Consider the following 22668-nt stretch of genomic DNA (forward strand, 5'->3'; position numbering starts at 1 on the left):
TCAGAAACTACTTATTAGAATGTTGATTTAGATACATAAAAATGTTCAAGAAAATCACCAGCCAAATAATTTTCAGTGGATAAGGGGGTTCTCATTTGAAAAATAGAAGTTTGCATCACCACAGGACACTTCTTGAGTAGGTAGTACAAGAATAACAATAATTTGAAAATATGTGGGCAAGCATGTTTAAAAATCGCCGTGCATATTATATGTATAGAATTATAAAATTATAATTTAATATAATTTCAATTACAATTATATCATTTTAATTTATAATGAGCGTAGTGCGTGCGTAAGAAAGTCTTAGAGAATAAATTTATGATCGTAACCGATGTGAGCATATTAATATAGTTTTATCGCATTTAATCGCATCATAAGTTTTTTTCGAAATCCATCGTTTCATATTATATTATTTATAACGAAATGTTGCAACATACCGAGATATCTGAAGCTAGCACATCACAACGATTATAATAACATAGATAGGTATACCATATATCGTTATAACGGGTTTGGAGTTAGCAGTTTCCTATAGTTTCAACCACAATGGACTCAACTAGTGTCACTCACCTTGTATATGTCTAAATGTCCGCAGTAAGCGTCGAACTTGTTGTACAAGGACTCCAACATGTTGACGACCATGAAGGGCGTGGCGGTGCTGCAGATGGACGTGAAGCCGACGATGTCGCTGAACAGCATGGTCACCTCGTCGTGCGTTTTCGCTTCGATGGTCTCTCCTGAAAACCACGAAAACACGACATATTATAAACACTATAAAGAACATTATGTTTTTCTGTAATAAATTATGTTTACTACCTATACCTAACGCTTTACACACCCGGGGTGCGGAACTTTCGTGGTTCAAACACGCCGCTGTGACGTCATTACGATGTGCTATATTCGTACATTTTAATAATAATATGTTCGAAGTTCAAATACTATCAAAGGAGTGTGTTGTGAATATAACGATTTCGTAAACATGCACCACCGACCATTAAATTTCGACGTTTAGTCAGCTCCTATATACGTACCTATACGGAAACAATAACGATGGTCCGTTGTAACAACAGTGCACAGGTGCTATTGCGTCGAGCCGACTAGTAGGAGAGTACGATGAAATAATATCATAATATCATGTATGTGTATATTTATATAGACACGATGATACAATTTACACGACCCGACACGTCGCGTAGGCCCACTCGGGCTCGCCCAGTCCCGAGAGACTGTCTCTCGGGACTATAACAATATAATATTATATAGTCGGCGCCGTACACAACGCATATTATTGTTATTATTATTATTATTATAATCAACGGGACGAGCCACGGCCGTCGCGATTAAACTCGTACCAAGGTCCGGAAGACAACGGTCTCTTTGTACCCAAAAACATTTGCATTCGAAATCTTGCTGGTTAATATATATATATTTATTTATGTGTGTGTGTGTGTGTGTGTGTGTGTGCGTTTGTGCCTTAAGGACCGTCTATGTGCGGGATATGCGCTGGTGACGATAAGTGAGGGTTATACGAGACACCCGCCGGTATAGGCGCACAACCGACGTATTTCGATTTACGGGCGAGGCCGGGTTGTACGATGATGTTATTTTTCACAAGCGCACTCTTTTGTAGGAAAAAAAAATTCGAAAAGTTTCGAGTAAGCCAACTGTCGACCGGGCGATTTATTGGTACCTTACGAAGAGGTAATTTTTCGACTCCATCTCGGTTCCAGTACGGTTTTCCAAAACGCGACTTAACTACACCGGAAAGAGAACAGCTGTTAAAAAAGAACCAACTGACGTGAACTTACAGATGCATAATATTATGCATCAACCTGCAGTTATTTTTAAACAATTTTTCTTCATTCATAATTTTTTACTTGTTATAGTTATTACAGATACGCGATAATAATATCATTATGGACTTCAAGGGCTCGCATTTCAGATTAAATACTTCAAAAGAGTTTTTATTTGTCATTTCGACTGTCTGTCGCAAATACTATTATACCAAACGCTTACAGATAACTTGCAGGTTAATAAACATGTGAAAGTTTATATTTGGTATATTATCGACCGTAATTGAAACTTTCAGGATACTCGAAATACGGTTTTCTAACATGTCATATACAATTTACAACAACTCAATTTCACGCGTTTCCGCTATGTAATTTCTTCTTTGAACTTATTTAGTTCACTAGTCCAGTTAAATGAAAAATACTATTTTTATTTCTTAATAGTACTTTGAAACTCGTGAGAAACTTAAATCGAATATCTTATCTATTCGTTACAATGTTAGAGAACTATATCGTAACCGTGTTTCCTTATTGGTCAGACGTAGACGTTAGCAATAATATAAGTCAAAATTATTTTCTTCGATATTGCTTATTTTATGTGTTTCATTAATAACACTAAATGTTTATCAGTATCTAGGTACAAATAAATTATGAAAGAGTATTAATATAAATCCACCTATAAATGTTATGATTTTATAGATAAAATATAGTAGAATGCTAATCGACACAATATGATATAATGTGATTAGTAGTAAACTACATATACATAATCTTATAAATTCCAATTAATTTTTCTGAAACTCGGGTTAACTTGGTTCTATATAGTGACATTCACCCCTTGGCACACTTTATTAAATTGAAAAACATTGATTGAAGAAAAAATACCTACACATAATATTTAATATTATTCTATAAAAAACCCAGTGAAGTCATTAGTAAATTTTAAGTGTACCTCGTCTTTAAGTAGATCACTGAAATTGATGTATTACATTAACAGGTGTTTGACTTAAAAAATTCACGTTATATATTATAAAATTAGAAAAAAAAATTAAAAACAGTAGAACATTTCAAATGTTGATAAACACCATAAAAATAGCAAAATAACATAATGTATATACCAAATCCTAATTTAATTAACTATTTGAAGTCAAGCTTCGCATATGAATTATGATAATTCACTTTTGAACTATAATAGAACAATACATCGATTTTATCAAAATATGTATTTGCGTAAATATTCCGGGTTTTCCGTAGTTTATTTTTTTACTGTTATTTTCCTGCATGTTTTGAAGAGTATTGGAAAACCAACTACGTCGAAAATTTAAAACAAATCAATTTTACGCACAGACACCAAAAAAAAAAACATGTAAAACCAATATACATCTTCGTTGTTCTGCTGAAAATCTAAAATATGTTATATCGAACAATATACAATATACCTATAACTTATTGGTGCAACAATCATATTAAGGTTTGGGGCTTTATATCAATGTTTTCAATATCATATTTTTTCACAGATGCATTTTTTTTTGTTTTTTATTTAAAGGCGACCGGTGCCAATATATTTTTGTACACAAAAATACGATCTACGGCAACATTTTGATGATTTTTTTCTTGGTTGAACTCCGTTTATTAATATTTTAATAAATTAAGCTCAAACATTATAAGACGTCTTAAAAGGAATACAATTTTACCTAACGTTTTTTAAAAAATTATACTATACCATTATTTTAAATTAAATAAAAAATCGGAGTTCGATGTAGGAAGTCTTCTTATTTCAGATAAAAACATATAGTATAGCTATAAATATCTAACAATTCTACAATGCCTCAAAATCGTTTATTTTTATTTTATTTTATTTCAGCATATTAATTCAGCTATAATACAATACCTAATAACAATAATAAAATTAAGAGCTGATACGTTTACCAACTGAGCTAAGCTCGAATCTGGTATATTATATTCCCGTGAAGTAATTTTTTTTCAGTAAATTACACACTATAAACCTATATAGGTATCGAATAGTAGATTAGTGGAAAAGTATTATGATTAAGGTCGCTACTAAAATATAAAATTTAATTTTCAAATATGTTTGGTTTACGTGACACTTATGCAATACCATACTTATTGACATTGTTCAAATAAAATATTATTGGTGCGTAATGTACCTATGGGGTATTTTTTTAGCACTGATTACATGTTTTCATTTCATATATTTTCTATTAATCAAAACACAAACAAATACAAAAACAATATACGTATTTTGATTATGATAATATAGTTCTCCGAAACATGTCAAAGCATTGCAGTGATGAACAAAAGGCGCGGTCAGTTTCGTATCTATTCCCAATATCAATTTTATTTTTATCAATATTATGAAATTGAATCCATACGATTTTTCATTACTATCAAATATCAATCCAGTTTGTTGAACAATGGAGACTAGACGACGACAAAGAAAAAAATAATAATATAAGGAATTCCCTGAACACAATAATACACTTTCAGCAAACAAAATTATTATATTATATTGATACCATAGAATTATTAATGTAATAACAGTACTATAACGTAATACGACCGTTATTACCACAGCAAATAATAGTATAATTAAAAATATATATAATAGCTCTGAAGACAAGTAAAATATAAGTATGAGCAAACGATTCACCAAAAATAATACAAAACAAAAAAAAACCGAGGGGATTTTGCAAACAGTCAGTTATTATTTCAACTGATATGTACAAATCGCATTAATTCGTCAATCATACGGACAGGACCAATATATTAATGCGATTAAAACTTTGAAAGAGGATTGCATTTAGTTAGTATTATATTATGTCTAATCGATTTGGCGACTTTTTTTTTTAAATTTTGTTCCCCAACTCACCTAAACATTTTGAATATTTTTATACCTACGCGATTTTAAATGTCGACTATTTGATGTTTAAATTAAAATTCTTAAAACGCGGTCAAGCCGTCAAGTAGACATAAAGTATTATAATCGAATGGAAATCAGTTTCCAGAAGTCTTGTTGCATTATCAGATACATCTGCAGGATCGAGTACGTAATAATATACAAATGAGCTTATATCCACATGCCAAATAATTACAAGGGAGAGAGAGAGAGAGAGAGAGAGAGAGAGCCCTTACAACAAACACATTTACATGGGCCGCGCATATACGCACGTATACATAATTTCCTGTATCAAACTCCTTAAAAACTCGAAATCCTATTGGTAAAATCGTTATTTAGGAAATATATTATATATAGACACCTACTATCCTCAGATTGTATTGAAATTCAAAAATAATCAAACAACCATTTCCACAATAGTCAGAGTATATCGGCTAAATACACTGAGCACATACGTTTGCGCGTGTTGAAAGCACTTCGCTATTTCTTTTACACTACAATCACATCCCCTAATAATGATCACTTACAACGCACACCCATTTACAAGACCCACATGTACGCACTTAGACGATATCCTATAACGAACTACTTAAACACTGTCCATTCGCATGCCCCTCAATAAAATCGTTATTTAGAAAATACCAATATAATATTATAGGTAGATCGCTACTTTCCTAAAATTTGAATAAAACGTAAACAATATAATCAAACCCATATTTCCATGACAATCAAAGTATATCGGCTAAATACGCTGCCGGGCTAACGAATAAGGTTCGGTTATTGATTTTTTAAAAATATTTTTGTGTACCACTTATCATTTAAATAATAATAATATAATGATTGTATTGTTTTACAGCAGCTGCTGTAGTATTCAATTCTATAATTAGATAATAATTGTGATCGCACGGCGATATGGATAGGCAATTTAGCTACATATCTGTCATGGGTTTATTGTTTCGGTATTCTTTATTATTATAATTTATAATTATATGAATGATACTTTGATATTCAAATTTGATAGTGATAATTCAAGGAAAACCTCAACGCTTAGCTAAATGGGTGAAATGATAATGAATACTATTCACACTGGGTTTGATAAAAAGTGTATAGCAAAAACTGGCAAAGTTCTTTTTTTAACCCTAAATCGTTATGAAAACCATCGAGTCGAACAATTAAAATAACAATACGCCATAGTCTTATTGGATTCTTTTCCCATCTTTCGTGGCGATTTAAAAAAAACGATTTCAACTACGGGTCGATAGGAAATACTAAAAAGTGAAAACAAAAATAAAAATATTAGTCGGATTAAATAGTATTCAAAATGTATAAAATGTAATTAATTTGACTACTAAATACGAAGAGTATAATATTATGATTTATTGTATAAAATACTTGTTTTTTTTTTTTAACCACAGTAGTAACAGACTTTATTAAAAAATATATTATGATATTAAATTTTTCTTTAAAATAATGTTTTTCCATAATCCTCCTCGGAATCCTACGATATTAGGCGTATGTTTAAAATATTACATCGTAAGGATATACGAGCATAACGGAACTAGGAAACAGAGGTGAATGAACGATTTAAATCATTCGATCGTAAAACGTATGACAATTGATTTTTGTTGCCTGAGAACATTTTTGCTTAAGCACTTCCAACCAAATTTACTGCAGCTATTTTTATACTATACCATAGATTATTCACTGCTCAATCGGAATAGTATATTATTGTATTATCATAAATTAAACTACAAAACAAATGTAACAAATCACCGGATTTCTGTATATTTTGCATTATGTTATACACACAGCAATAATATAAAAAAAAATATTACACTAGAAGGCACACCCTTACTTTTCTTGTAATTATGAATTTATTCAAATTCTGATTATTTCTGGAGTTCTTAAGTACACCTAATGACCATATTTCTAAATACTTACAGTTCTTACTTCTTATGTCATTTAAGAGAAGTCCCGTGGTGAAACGAATATATTTTTTCTAATGGGAACCATTTTGTTTTGCTTTTTTTGGTGTGTATATAAATCGTTCACTTCGTTGACAAAGGATAGTACTATGACCTATGATGGTAATTGGCTTAAAAATATAGGAGAATCCATGCTTTGGAAATTATAGTAAGTAACTAATGTATTTTATATAAGTAATATAATACTAGCATTTTAAGTTCTGAGCGAATTGAAGGATCTAGTGGTTTTACAATAGTGTTTATTTATTTATTTATTTTTTATTATCCTGTATACTAGAACGAGTGCTTCGATTTCAACATAATATAGTATCTTATCTTTTAGCAAATTGGATTAAGATGGTACTTTAGAGAGATGATTTTTTTACTTTCTCAAAAGTGCCAATGCCATGAAAAAACCACCGACAAATTACAAAAAACAAAATAGGATTTTAATTTCTAACGCTTTGTTTATCACCATAGAAACGATAAAAAATAAAAATAACGATTTTAGTTATTTTGTTGTAATTTATAATATTACTTCAACTTATACAGGCTATAATAAAATATAAAATATCCCGACTGACAAACCATCTCCGCTCAGAATTGTTCAAGTTTAATGCAAGCCATTATAACAGTGACCCACTTGTAACCTACTGTACAGCAGAGCGACATTCACTTACATGTTTTTTTTTTAAATTTATAAAAATAATTTTCGTCCGAGTACCAATATAAGTGGGAATGTAAAGCATAATTATATCTGTTTTATATATTTTGACGTGAAACCGTTCATTAAGAATTTGTAAAGTCGAATACAAAACTCAGAAACTCGTTCGAATTCTAGTTAAGAAGCATATTATACATTTTCCAATGAAATCGTCTTAATTAACAATGATTTGCAGTAAATCAGATTGTGTTATAAAATGTATTCGGAAAAAAGAAATTCGTACCGGAACGCTTCTCCGCGCGATACCATATCGAATCGGGTCACCGCCCACACCCCTCCACCAACAACTGTTTAGCACGGTTTGCGAGTAATCTCTGTGTATAATATGATGTTATTATACGACGTAAAAATAATTTGTATAAATTATACATTGTAAAATAAAGAATATTATTTAATTTGAAAACATATTGTTGCCTAGTGGTCGTGTGGGTTCGAACGGATTCCGGTGCACGTAAAGCGTGTGGGGGCTATCTCTACCTATACATGCCTCCCTATCGTCGACTTTTTACTCCATCTGCGACGCACACGAAAATTCGAACAGAGTTATACGGGATTATACGCGATCGCGGCGCACTTCCGCGGCTGCTGTCGTCTAGTTAAATCGATCAACAATATAATACAATATATATATATAAGATGGGTATAGGCACTCTGCCGAAATGAACTCGAGCGAGTTTCGTAGTGTCTGTTTTTCTCTCTATCTCTGCGTTTTTTTATTAGGTGTGTCATCGTATACCGATGGCAGTTCGGCGGGACTCGGAGAAAAACAAACCGGGGCAAATTGGTTATTTGGTATTCAGAATATACTCTTATATATATGTATATATATATAATATAAACGGTCACGCGCAAGCAAAAAAAGAACGTCACTTGGATTATTTCGGTGGCACACATAAATATTTACAACGCATTACGTCACCGTATACGAATAGGTAACACACACACACAAACACACACACACATTATATAGTGTATATGTTATAATAAATATACACCGAAAGATGTGGTGCGGTAAACTTTCGGGGCGTAAAAGTACATAATAATATTATATACCTATATATGATATACCACTATATATATATATATATTAAATATATTTCAACGTGGGCGGCATAAACCAAGAAGACTCGACTAGACCGTTTTTCAGCGCGTACTACATTCGACGTCGTTTTAGCGTCCGACTCGATTCTGATTTACGGCCAGTGTGTATAATAATAATAATAATAATAATAACAATAATATTATACAATAAGGGTGTCGCTTATACGCACGCAAAACACACGTTCTGCCGAGCGGCAGTATACCGGAAGTTGACCAAAAAAAAAAAAAATCTAAAAAATGTATAAATCTCGATCACATTACACGACGTTACGCAAACTTAATGTATGTCTGCAGGGCGTTAATATATGTTTTTTGTGAAATAGAACGTTGCACGCGTCCAACGAGAAACACTCCATAGAGCGAGTAAACAATATTATTATACACTGTTGTGAGTTATAATATTTCAAACGTACAACGGTCGAAAAAACATCTCATAAACCTGAGTATTGGGTATATTAAATGTTTGAAGCACATGCCATTTATTGCGAAAAAAATATATTTTTTTTTTATCAAAGACACATATTTCATTTTAGTCCGCTGGCTCGACTTTTAAACTAGCTTAACCGTGCATTTATTCCAAAGAGGAATATTCATTATTCAAACGTAATCATCTATTGACAACATTTTACTTTTAGGTCATATTTTTTTTTAGCCAGCTGTTAATTTTTTTTATATTTTTATGCACCTACTGAAACAGTCGAGTTAAAATATAAATCCAACATATTAATTTAATGCGACGCTCAAAATGCTGTTTAAATATTATGTTCTCAGATCAATAAGCTACAGGTTCGATTCTAAGATCAATATATTCAACATTGAAAACACGACGTGTTCCTTTAGAAATTGCGTACAATAATTTAATAATATAATAAACATGTATGATTTTCTAAGACGGTATCTGTGGAAAACGTGTAAAGTCGGTTTTAAAAAATGTAATTTTATCCTTTTGTTTTGTAGATAATTTTACGCCGGATCGACTGGGGGCACTGCAATTTAACTATCTCCATAGATGATATTATTAAGAATTAAATAGTCGAATATCAGTGCCACCAGAGTTGTCTATTTATTCATTATATTATAAGACTTATACAATTATTATTGATGTAAATTGTAGTTTTTCAATAAAAATTTAAAATACAACTCATACATTGAGTGAAAAAATTAGCGTCCACCGTCTGGAAAACACGTCGTGTCTTATTTGTACGACAAAATTACGAAAAATGTACACAACAACACTACAGAATTTCAGCGACATTAGTTTGCGGAACACCAAAAATAGGTGTGACGTTATAGCGATCGACAGTATAATAGACAATAACACACAATATTATTATTTTTATATCAATTATCGTCTAAAATCGTAAATTAATATTATAATATGAACAAAGAATTTAAAATGTTACATTGCGCATTATACATGGCACACGCATGCATGGTCGAACGGGAAACTTTGAGGATAATGCTCGTTCGTAACCGGCCAATACCCGAGAGATTAGAATTCAATCGAAATGCTATTGCACCTCTACGTCTGCACAATGTTGGATGTCTCGCAGACGGTAATGGAAATAAGGGCTGGCTGGCGGGGCAAATCGATTACCTTCTTCACACACTGCAGACATATACGCTAACGTGTAATATACGAAGAGGCTAACCGCATGATGGAAGCATATTAAAAAAAATTGTTGTTCAGTGTGCGAGTGATCATCGCCAAGCATGTTCATCACCACCATTTTTCCTTTGATAATGAGCTCGTTCAAATTTTGATCTTTGAAATGTTTAAAATTTTTATATGTATATTAAGACCACGTCATTAATTTCAAATCGTTGATAATTTTTGTAAGTATATACTACGTCTCATAGAGTGTCCTGTAGAGATATAAACTCTATTCTAATAGATTTTCAAATTATAACCTTTCTTTTTTTTAATGTAAATGAAAAAGAGGATAATTATTTTAGAAAATTGAATGCAACTTTATTGAACATTTGGAGGAGTATTTCTCAGTTATTAAAATGTTTACAATAAGGATAATAACCCTGACCAATTATTTTTTAAAAATATAAGATAAATGCGTAATATTGGATCTAGAGTTATTGTATTTGGACCATTTTTACATACCATAATCACCCTTAGATTAATATTGACTAGCTACTAAAATGTTCAAATCACTGTAGCTCCCACATCATTCAAACCCATTATAATGGATATATTATTCTTAGTAGGTACACAAAGTTGAATAATTCAAACACAACTCAATCATATTTCGATTTCGTCACAATTATCGGACAAATTATGCTCTAAATAATAAAATAAAAAATAAAAAAAAAAATTTTAAAAACACACTTTTCCATAAAAACATTTAAAAAAAAATTTTAAAAATTGCACTAAAAAGACAAAAATAATTCTCTGTACTTAAAAATAATGAAAAATTTATTGATGAAAAATTTAAAAGTGTGTGGTGCTCATACACTTGACATATATTCCCAGTCACTATCTTATAAACATGATTGAACAAAGAAGTGTATGTGAGACTTTCCTTGGCTTTTAAATTTTTCATCAGTAAATTTTTCATTATTTTGCTCTTATACTTGACATAATATACTGCCAGTCACTATCTTATAAACAGGATTGAACAAAGAAGTGTATGTGAGACTTAGCTCGGCTTTTAATGTTTTGTATGATGCACCACACACTTTTAAATTTTTCATTATTTTTAAGTACAGAGAATTATTTTTGTCTTTTTAGTGCAATTTTTAAAATTTTTTTTTAAATGTTTTTATGGAAAAGTGTGTTTTTAAAATTTTTTTTTTTATTTTTTATTTTCTACTTTTTAGTTGAAAGTAAATAATTAAGAACATGAAGTTACGAACAGTCTGTTGCTCTTATTTTCACTGCTGACTGTAGTGTTTAAAGAATATCGGTATCCGGTGTTTTCGGTACCTATATCAGAATACCGGTATAATGTTATTTGGTAATAATTACCGTTGTTACCATAGATATTATAATAATGGATAGGACACGCCTATACTTGCTTCGTAAGAGGTTGCGGTTTTTTTTGGGGAAGAGAGAAAGTTCAATATCTGCGAGAGATATTACGGCGACGTCGTGGGGACAATCCTTTTTTTTTTTTTTGGTCCATGTCCCAAAATGACAACGGATTATTGTATTGTCATCCAAGACCAAGGTCTATACCAATTTTCAGAATTTTTCATCTTCAAAAAGTGCCTCAAATCGAGCGCGCAAGATTTGATCACAGACAGACGTGAAACCAAACTTAAGAAAAGTGTTAAAAAGGTGGTTTATTTTGAAAAAAAAGATTTTACCACAGAACACTTCTTATGTAATAAAAAAATCTTAATAATTTAAAAATAATATGATATTTAAGTATATTAATAAATTTAAAAAATCAGGTTTTGAAGTTTGAACAACTCTAATATCGAAGAAAAAAAGTACACTCGGACAGGATAATGTAATTTTACTGTATCGATTTGAATGCAAAAATTGCATTCGATAAAAAACGATTCTGAGCGGACGAGGGAATCTTTTTTATTTAATTTTATTCGTTTCTATGGTGATATACAAAGTGTTTTAAGAATAGCTGAAGAACGATTTATAGGTAATTTATATAATTATAATTATAATTTATAATTAGGAAAAAATGAAAAAATATATAAAATAAAAGAAAAAGCTCATAAGTCGCTCAAATGTTTTGAAAATTTTACCATCTTTAAGTAAGGCTAATATAAGTAAACAACCCAAATTTCAAGTTTTTACGAATGTATTTAATCGAATTACAACAAAAAAACTCCCAAAATTAAAATGTCTATAAATAGCTCAAAAATGGCTAAAACTTTCCGAACTTCAAACCTTAAGGAACAAAATCCGAAATACAATAAAAAATATCTCTTGTCATTTTTCATTTGAAGCAATATTTCTGGTAGAAAACGTCGTCCGTAATTATTTAATATTATAAAATCGTGAAATCGTACGTTTTTTATCCTAACCACCTTCATTTCGAGTAGCGTTTTGAAAATCGAAAAATGACCTATTTAAAGTACCAGCTCAAGAACAGTACCTTTCAGAAAAGATGCTATACTTGATACTTTTGAGGAAGGTTAGAGGGAGAAAAAGTTGTTTTTAAGACTAAATTATTTCATACTTAAGTATACCTAAGGTGTATTATTTTGAAAAAAACATATCCTTATTTGATTATTATATTTTTAATTATGTACAATGTATAATAATTATTTGATCAGATGTCAAATTTAAATTATTTAAGTTTGTTGATAATTTGTGACTCGTTCGCTGTAAAATTAGACACATTACATGTTAACGCGATGGTTTTTTTTTTTATAAATAATGAAATATGAATACAATTTTGAGCTAAACTTGTTCTGCTTAAAATAAAAAAAAAAATTCTTATTCCTGGATAAATTATAATATTATTCAAGCGTGGTGTTTGGTGTTAAGTACACAAGTTATAGTAGCTATAACTAAGTAGCTTAAATGTTCCACGGAGAACATAATAATATATAGAAGTTACACATTGAAATGAAAGTCACATAAACCAAAAATAATTTACAAATAACATTCGTTGTATATCCTATAATTTTATCTTCTGGCAATATTATCCACGTAAATCAAAATATATTACCAATTTAATATTAGTATCACGATGCAATCGTACAATATGTATGATCAAAGATATAATATGTTATGTACTGTGCAATAAATAATTGTATTTGAATTATTCCGATAAAATTCCTAGGCTCCGTCCGTTTTTGATGTCATAAAATATTAACAATACAATTTGTTTGGACGCGAGTTCATTAAATTTTGATTTGTGGTTTGTTTGTCTGTCAGCATACTGAAACGAATTTCATTAATACAACCAATACAAGTTGTAATAAAACTAGAAGTGGAGACAGACGAAAAAGAAGAAGCGAAGTTTTTTTTTGTTTTTGTTTCAAGTTTAAATAATAATTATCAGCTGTGAACATTGCATAACGATTTAGTCTACAGGTAATTTACGGCTCCCTGAGGTTCCTAGAAAAGTTTGGAAAATTGTTTACATTTAAAAAGTAAATACCTATCACAAAAACGAAATGATTTTGTTACATTAATTTCCAATCTTGTTCGATAATATGAGTAGGTGTAAGAAAAAGGAACCTAGGAAGGTTGTCGAGACGGTAATTTTTCTTTTCGACATCATCTTTAAAACGTTAAGCGACAACTACTACTGCGCACTTGGTGTCCACTGCAGAAACTACACAGTCAATCGTCTTAGTGCACAATGCATTTTTTAGAGACACACAACCGTCATTTTTGTTTTTAGCTGTCTCCGATTAATATATTAATAGATATGGAATTGGTAAAAAAAACGCAACGAACATAATAATTACCTATTTAATCTGATCAGTGATCACAAACAGAGTTTATATTTTAATTTTTAAATTATTAATAATGTAAAAAGCAATTGGTTTTGCTTAAAAAATAATAAAATATGAGTACACTTTTAAGTTAATATGGTTCTAAATCAAATTGAAAAAAAAAAACATTCTAATTTCTGGATACTTTAATATTATTTATACGTCTACTATGATGTTAAGTAAACGAGTTACAGAAGATAATAATATAAACAAGTATAGCTTATATACGTTCTTCGGAGATCATAATATACACTATATATACCTACAGTTACATATTAAAATGAAATAGTCACATAAACCAATAACAATGCTCAAACTTTTCTAAATTATCTTTAAAACATTAAGTGATCACTACTACAACACGTTGGTGTACACTACAGAAACTACGCATACGATCGTATAAGTTCAAAATGCATATTTTTTGACGAGCGTAAGTCATATTTTTTTTATAGGCGTCTCCAATTATTTGTATTAGATAGGTACGTCTGGTTATTGTAGCTACTGAGCTACTCGATCCTCTGAACAATGACCGATGACGTTTGAAAAAAATCTCTAAGAACATGATTCAGATCTAAAGACTCAAATAGTGTTTATATTTTAAATTATTAAAATTCGTTAATAATTCGTTTCTCGTTTATTAACATTAGTCACATTAAATGCTTGCACGAAAAATAATACAATTTGAATACATTTTTCAACTAAAATTGTTCTAAATCAAATAAAATCAAATAAAATTGTACAATTGCGCGCTGATGTACACATCAGAAACTACGCATACTATTATAATTAATGCACTATGCACTATTGACACGCGTTCGTCATTTTTTTTGTTTATCGGCATCTCTAATTATTAATATTAGGTATGGTTTTGTATTATATATGGGAGCTACTGAGTCACTGGATGCTCCCAACAATAGCCGATGACGTCTAAAAGAAATCGCTAACAATTCGAACAATTGTCATTGTAATTTCAAGAAATGTCTTTGTGTAATAATGTTTAGCACAGCCGGTTCGATAATGAGCTAGAGAACTTCTATTGTCAGGAATCACAGTCATCTCGAATGTATTATAATTTACGATATTTCAATAATGTCATATTATGATATAGTGAGTCGTTGATCACTCGACTTTAGTTTTTTTCGTTTTCGTCGGATTTCTATTGATGTTCCACCAAATCCGGTAGTCACGCCAAATCGCCACACGCCGCTCAAGACTTATTATCATCGGTTTTAAAAAATTGTAGCTTCCGTTTCCCGTCGTTATTATCTCATAGCGTGAAATAATTCCGAATGAATAAGACATTGCGGCGCGCAGCGTTAAGTTTTCTGAAATTTCGGAAAACTAAAATGATTGTTTAATATACACTAACTCGGACTTATTCACTGGACAATAATAAAACAATAAATTATTTTCATAACGATATAATCTGCAATAGCTATACGTATTTTTATTATACGTAATGATACAGTTCTTATATTATGAACTTAAAACAAGTAAAACACAAAATTAGGTAAATCGATAAAATTATAATATAAACTATTTTTTACATTAATAATATTGTTAACCCTTTCAGGTCCAATGATAACTTTAAAATTCGTGTTTTATAATTGTATCTGAAATAAACCTCTATGCTCATAGATAACATTAATTTATACTTATCATTATATCCAAAACTTGGTGTCCATTTAAACGGTTACACTGGTTTTCATTGTTATCATCATATTTTGTGAGAAAAACGCATGTTTAGTTTTCTTATCTCATAGTAACCGATAAAACTCCAAAACTCACTTTTTACACTGCGTATGTAATAGATAAGTAATATTGATTTATTTTTATAAATTTTACTAAGGAATAGAAGTTCCCGTTACATCCCAAAAACGGAAATCTTAATGGGCATACACTTTAAATCGTAATCAATGATGACGGTAGTATTAATGGGTCATCGGTGAGATTTGTTCCATGAAATATTAATAGCTGTACATGGTTTATCCGTCTCAGTAAACTCTGAAGTGATATAATACATTTTATTATGTATATAAATCTACAACAAAATATGTTGCAATTAGTCTCATCCACTTTATCTATAGTTTTATTCGTCAGATTATTTCTCTAGGTAAGACGTGAATCTTAGGATTAATTGCTCACGTCTCAACTGGAAATTAACTACCCGTTGACTTAATTTATCTAAAGGCTTCTAAATGTCAGTCGGCAAAACTAGTGCCACTGCGTTCGTCAGTGGAAAATAGGACTTCTTGTTAGTTAATCAGGATTTGGGATTTTGTGTTAATATTATTATAGTGCCTGATTATACGTTGTTTTCGGAACGATAAAGTCTGGGAGGTTATAAATGATTGTTTTCCCCGTTATTATTTAATGACGGAAAATAAACTCACTGCTATGAATTATTTGTTTGTGTGCGTATGTGTGTGTTTTTTTTTATCACTATAGTCATTTTGCTAAGGCAAGGGGGGCATAGGTAAATATGATTTATGTGTTAACATAATCTTATCGCTTGGCGATTAAAACTTAAAAGCAAAATGTATCGTTCATAATATATTCACAAATTCAATTTCAATCTTAAATAATACAAATAATCTTAAAAGTCCAAGAAACCTAATTAATGCTTGATTTTCTTTGAGACCATTCAATACGGTTTAAAATATTATGTGTTGGGCATTTCATTTAGGTACACGAACATTTAGTATTGAATGACATTTTTGGTTTTTTTTTTATCCCATATTTTTTCATATTTTTAATGGTACAAATTAATTGATCTGTTAAAATAGGCAGATATAATAGGTATGTTATAATAATATAATTCGATCATATAATTTAAGAACCTAATATACTAATTACTAATGTTTAAAAACAAAACTTGCTTAAAAAAATAATTTAGGTGGTATATAACCATGTTGATTCACCGAGCGTGTTACTCCTATTTTCCTTTGAAAAATTAATTTATTCAAATTCTGATTCTTGGAATTTTCAAATATACTTAAGGCCCCTATTTTAAAATGCTATATTTCTATTAAATTAAGTGCAGTTATTAGAATACCGAGTGTCTTCTCAAACTTTATAGCATTGTAAACTTCGGTTTTTCATACATTGTAATTCCAAGTATGTAATATGATAGTGAGATATTTTTTTTGAAAAAGTTGATGATTCAGATTTCAAACAAATAGTTTCTTAGTAAACTTTTAAAAAGTATCCGAGTAAAATAAGTACTAGACTAAATAGGTTTTACATAATATTATGTTTTATATTTTATTCTTAAACCATTCTAAAACACTATATTGTTATATCCTTATAGGAATCACATGATTATATAATTGAATAATATAATATAGAACATAATCATGTGAATTTAATTTTATATGCATTGACATTTTCAAAACAACCGTCTCTATTTACAATACAAAAAATAATGGGTTTCATTTCAAAAAAATAGGGTTGAGCTTGCTTGGTAAATCACCCTCTATATTCTAGTATTTTATTATTTGGCGCAGTTTTATATGTTACTAGTAAGATTTGAATTAAAATGTATTCCAAACATAGTTATCGTACACAAATATATATTATATATTTTCCACGGAAATGGTCAGCTAAACAGTGTTAAATCATCATTTGTCTTTTATCTCACAATTATATTATAAAGATTGTTACAATGATGAATGAATTGTTGTCTTTATAACAAACCAAATATTATAGCTAATAAAAATCGAAAATTTGTTATGCCTATAAAAAGCTCAACAATTTTAAATATTTAAAAACGTCAAGTATCTTAGTTTATTTGTTTTGAGTTAACAAAAAAACATAATACAATTTGTCAAAAACTGTGCATAAAAATTCTCGTTATTCCCGTCGATATTGAAAACAATACTGTGAATTTTCTATTTTGACCTCCCAAATGCATCAATAAGATTCAGTTTACCACCAGAAAATGTACTTAAGTTGAAAATCAAAGTAATATTTCCATTACTTATCGTGTAAACAGACAAAAATTTAAAAAAAAAAAATGTACGATAACATCGTAAAATCAATACATTCATCGGATCATTCAGAATCTAAAAGAAGTTTGTATCATAGGAGTATACTTCTTAAATTTTATAAAAATTCTATGTATTTAAAAATACGAGCTTAAAGTCTGCTGGTATAATATTATAAATACAAAAAAACCAAAATTCGAATAAATGTATGTTAAAAGTATGAAACAGGGATGATCATTCACCAATCACCCCCTTCATATGCATATTTAATTAATTTGCATGTATTTATAAAATGGCTCAAAAGAATAAATAAATTTGATTTCAATGAAATTATCTTATCCGATAAACATAATACTTTAACGGACAGTAAAAATCTTAATAAAAACAAAAAAAAATAATAATAATAATAACAATAACTTAAACTCACTGGCTATTAGTCAGCGTTCGTGTTGTGATAAACCGTAGTGGAGCCGACAGCCTTTATGATTTATCCTCGAGTCAAATATGACTGATAAGGCTGCGGGCGTAATTAAAATCGGCGTTATTAGCGTTATAATGACGACGTCTTTCGGGTTTTTTCCCCTCTGTGTATTTATTAACTGCAGCTGCGACGCGATCGTTTTACCGCAAGATGCGCACATTTATCGAATAATAGATATTCTATAATATTATACATTACACAATATAATATATATATATATATATATATTATATATTATATAATACTATGGTGACGTGACGGAAGATTATTAATTTTCCTGCAGACAACACCACCACTACAGCTGCATGTCCGCGGAGCCATCGCGATAAATTATTTTGCGGATCAGAGTGTGTGTGGGTGTGTGTGTGTGTGTGTGTATGTGTGTCATTTAAGTATAGAAATAGTTCACTGCAGTATTGAACATCGCTCTAGTTTGCACATATTGCATTCGTTCTATAATTGTCGATGACAGTCATTTAAAATCGAATAGAACAAAATGTAATTATGTATAGTGCTGCAATGGCGAGGGACTTCCGTAAATCTAATCCACCAACGAGTCAAAAATATAATATGTTATTTCCTTTGAAATCGTTCAAATTTTTCTCGCTGCACAAAAAAAATAACATAGGTGTAAATGGTATATAATAACAGAATAATATATTATTATTATCGTTGACAAAACACTTGGAATCATAAAAAGAAAAAAAAGACACTAATAGAAAATAACTAGGTATTTCAAATTCGAGATATCCATAATATAATGTAAGTATATTGTTCATATTATATTATTATTATATTTAAATGTTGTTTATTCTTCTCAAATGTACCTACCACATTATTATAATAACTAAACATTAGACTGCAATTCGAATCCCTTAAACCCTCGTCGACTTCAGCTGCAGGAGGCATGTTAGAATAAAGTCAAATGTCTGAAGTGATTTGAGTGACTCTGAACTACCATTAAAATGTACAAACTACCAACTCGTTTGCCTATAATATAAGTAAACAGGTACACCACATGGTGTTCTATCTATCGTCCGTCGTCACAAACGCGTGTGAACCTCGCAATGTCAAATGTACCACTCTTACTCAACGACTCCAAAGGACATATTATAATATATATTGTTAGGTCCGACCCGACGTCACTACGGCGGTTTTCGACCTTCTGTCACACCGGATGGAGTACTTTTTTTTTATAATTTATTGCAATAACACACTGCCGATAATCGACGGAAGCGTCTTCGAATTCGTTTATATCGATCCATCCGATTGCTGTGTATACAGGGCGATTCGCCGAGTATGCCTCTTATTATCACACCACCATCCGTCGATTGTGTATTTAATTTGATTTTATGCATTTTGGATTACACTCTAATTTTTAAAATACTTAAATTTTTCATATGTGTGTCACTACAAGTCTAGTCTATTCTGGTTACATACAAATTACATTTTACAATACGAGAACTTCATTTTTGCACTATAAAAAATAAATAATATTAGATACGACGATTTGACGATGTGCTTAGTGCATACAGTTTTATGATATTCAGAACTACTAATTCTTCAAATTCGACTGAGATGAACGAACGATATGGATGGACAAAACTATAATTATTCGGATAAACGCATTAAAGGATAAAACAGGCGCGAGCATACCTCGTGAATCAGCCTGTACACAGGTACCTATATATATACATAACGATATATTATCATAATATACACACGCGTGGCACACGACTAAGCCGTTGCAGGTCTGCAGTATCCTTCCCATTTCCACCGTCTATTATATATACATATAAAATATTATATATACTCAGTTGGAACGGTTTTTCTATAGTAATTCAAAAATAAATAGATACCTACCTATATGGTGTATTCAAAAAATATACCGAAATCCACGATAATATTACGAATAAACGCATATTATAATAATTAAAGGATAGAACGGGCGCGAGCATGCCTCGTGAATCAGCCTGTACACAGGTGCCTATCTATATGCAACGATATATTATTATAATATACACACGCGCGGAACACGACTAAGCCGTTGCAGGTCTGCAGTATCCTTACCATTTCCACCGTCTATTATATATATATATATGAAGGAAATATCCTCCGTTGGAGCGGTTTTTCTCTTTTCTTTATTTCCACTCTCGTTGCCACGGGTTACACGCGCAAGACATGCGATAACTTTACACGCATAGTATATTATGTATAGCAAATACAACGCGTCGAGAGTGCTGCCAGAAATATATTATTTTATTTCTATTACGTACCTATATTACAGTTGTAGCAGTACTATGATTTTAAAATTAAATCGAGATAATAGTATAATCGTTTGATTCACTAACACATAAATATATTAGGTTTTAGGGCTGGACACGAGTTTTTCGTTTCCGGCGTATCTTTCGTAAGGGTTTCGTTCTAATCGTTTTCGCACAAAAACGTATTTATGATTCATAGATTTTCCTTTTAGAGGAAAAATATCGAGTATAGCTTCAAAAATCACATATTTTATAAATATATAAAAAAACGGCGAGTTTTGATAGACTTCGGACTTTGGAAAAAGAGAACGATTTGTTGGAGTGACAACAATCGATTAAAGTAACGGTCGTCGTAATGCATAATAATATGATACTCTTTTTTTTTTACAATTTATTGGTTGGTAACACTTTGTGTATGTGTGACAAGGTTTTTATCACTATGGACCCGGGTGGTCACCCATCCGGGAACTAGTAGCAGCGGTCGTTGCTTTCAGCCACTGCGTCGCGTCGAGTCATAATATGATGACTCTGTATTCAGTGCCGCAATTAGCGGGGGTGCCGGGGGGTGCACCGCACCTCCAGAAGGGCCCCATTGTCATATTTAGGGGCCCTTTTCAGATATAAAGTATTTTAGATTTTAAACTAATATGAACTTTTATTCCAATTTACAACACATGATGAAAATTTAAATTGTTCGATACCTGCAACGTGTTACATCTAACATCTAATGTTATGTTATTATAGTATTGATTATACTTACGAAAATAATATTTTATACTATACATTTTTAACTAAAACTTGGCCCCACAAATTAAACTTTATTGATATTCATAGCAAAAAAAAACTAAAAAAAATTTAATTTTATTTGTCCGTAAACAGCTCAAAACAGGTCAAAATATTTTGAAAATGTTATCAAGTAGGTACAGGAATTTATAAAATAAACATTTAGTGAAATTTTCATGTATCTACAGTTATTCTTCTTTGAATTAAAAGAAAATCTTAGATTTAAAAAGACAATTTTTTATGAATTTCTTACTCAATTTACTTTAAACATTTTCGTAATTTTTATGTATTTTGTCAATATTTGAACTTTAAATGCTTCTAGAGAAAAAATTGTGACTATGGATTTTTAATTTTTTTCATCTGTCCTAACAGCTCAAAATAAGTTAAAATCTCAAAGTCTAAATATTTGGAAAATCTTATGGTGTACAGAAAATGCTAATGTAAACATTCTGTCAAAATGTCATGTACCCACCGTCATTTGTTTTTGAGTTGCACGATTTTGCGTAAAAATTCCCGTTTTTCCTTAATTTTCTTTTGTTTTCACATCGATTTTGAAAATTACTGGGAAATATTTACTTTTGAACCCCCTAAAGTACCAACTAGATTCACTTTCCTATCAGAAAAGATACTGTTGAAGAAAATCGAAGCATTTTTACTGTCCTAAAAGGTGATGACAGACACACAAAAAAAAAACACAAATCATTGTAAAATCAATACATTCATCGCTCCACTCAGAATCTAAAATACCAACTGAGATGAAAACACATTTTGTTTACATTTCGATGGAGGCCTGTGCTGCATAAATCATTTGATCTATTTTTGTAAGTAAAATTAATTCAAATAAAGTGATAAAATTTGTTTTGCTTTTTAGAATTGTACTTGGTATGCACTATGTATATACATTATTTGGAGAGCCAAAATAAAAATGTTTAGCCTCCTGAGATAGGAGACCATGTGTCTTTATTGTTTTCTGGGTTTTTTATTACCAGGGAGTTGTAAGCGCTTTTGGTGCTATGCAATTTTGTAAGACATAAGTTTGAAATAGGGGGTCCCAAAATCTGACTCGCACCTGGGCCCTTCTATCTCTACTTGCGGCACTGTATGTATTATAATAGAAATTTGATAAACTAGACCGGTAAAATTATTCCACATTATCCTGCACCGGTATTATGCACCATGTAAATAATATGGTCCAAGTGCATTCCAGTGCATTATTTTTCACACCGGTTTC

General features: G+C 30.6%; 1 protein-coding gene across 1 annotated transcript in view; it reads right to left on the bottom strand.

The window, feature by feature from the left end:
- LOC132949993 (head-specific guanylate cyclase) overlaps nucleotides 1–22668 on the bottom strand; it is a 299190-nt gene that overhangs the window by 49368 nt on the left and 227154 nt on the right. Inside the window, exon 11 of the mRNA XM_061021156.1 lies at nucleotides 571–737. Within this exon, the coding sequence (XP_060877139.1) occupies nucleotides 571–737 (167 nt within the window). The remainder of the gene's footprint in view (nucleotides 1–570; nucleotides 738–22668) is intronic.

This window comes from Metopolophium dirhodum, chromosome 8, assembly GCF_019925205.1.
Source record: "Metopolophium dirhodum isolate CAU chromosome 8, ASM1992520v1, whole genome shotgun sequence".
In the NCBI taxonomy this organism is placed as follows: Eukaryota; Metazoa; Arthropoda; class Insecta; order Hemiptera; family Aphididae; genus Metopolophium; species Metopolophium dirhodum.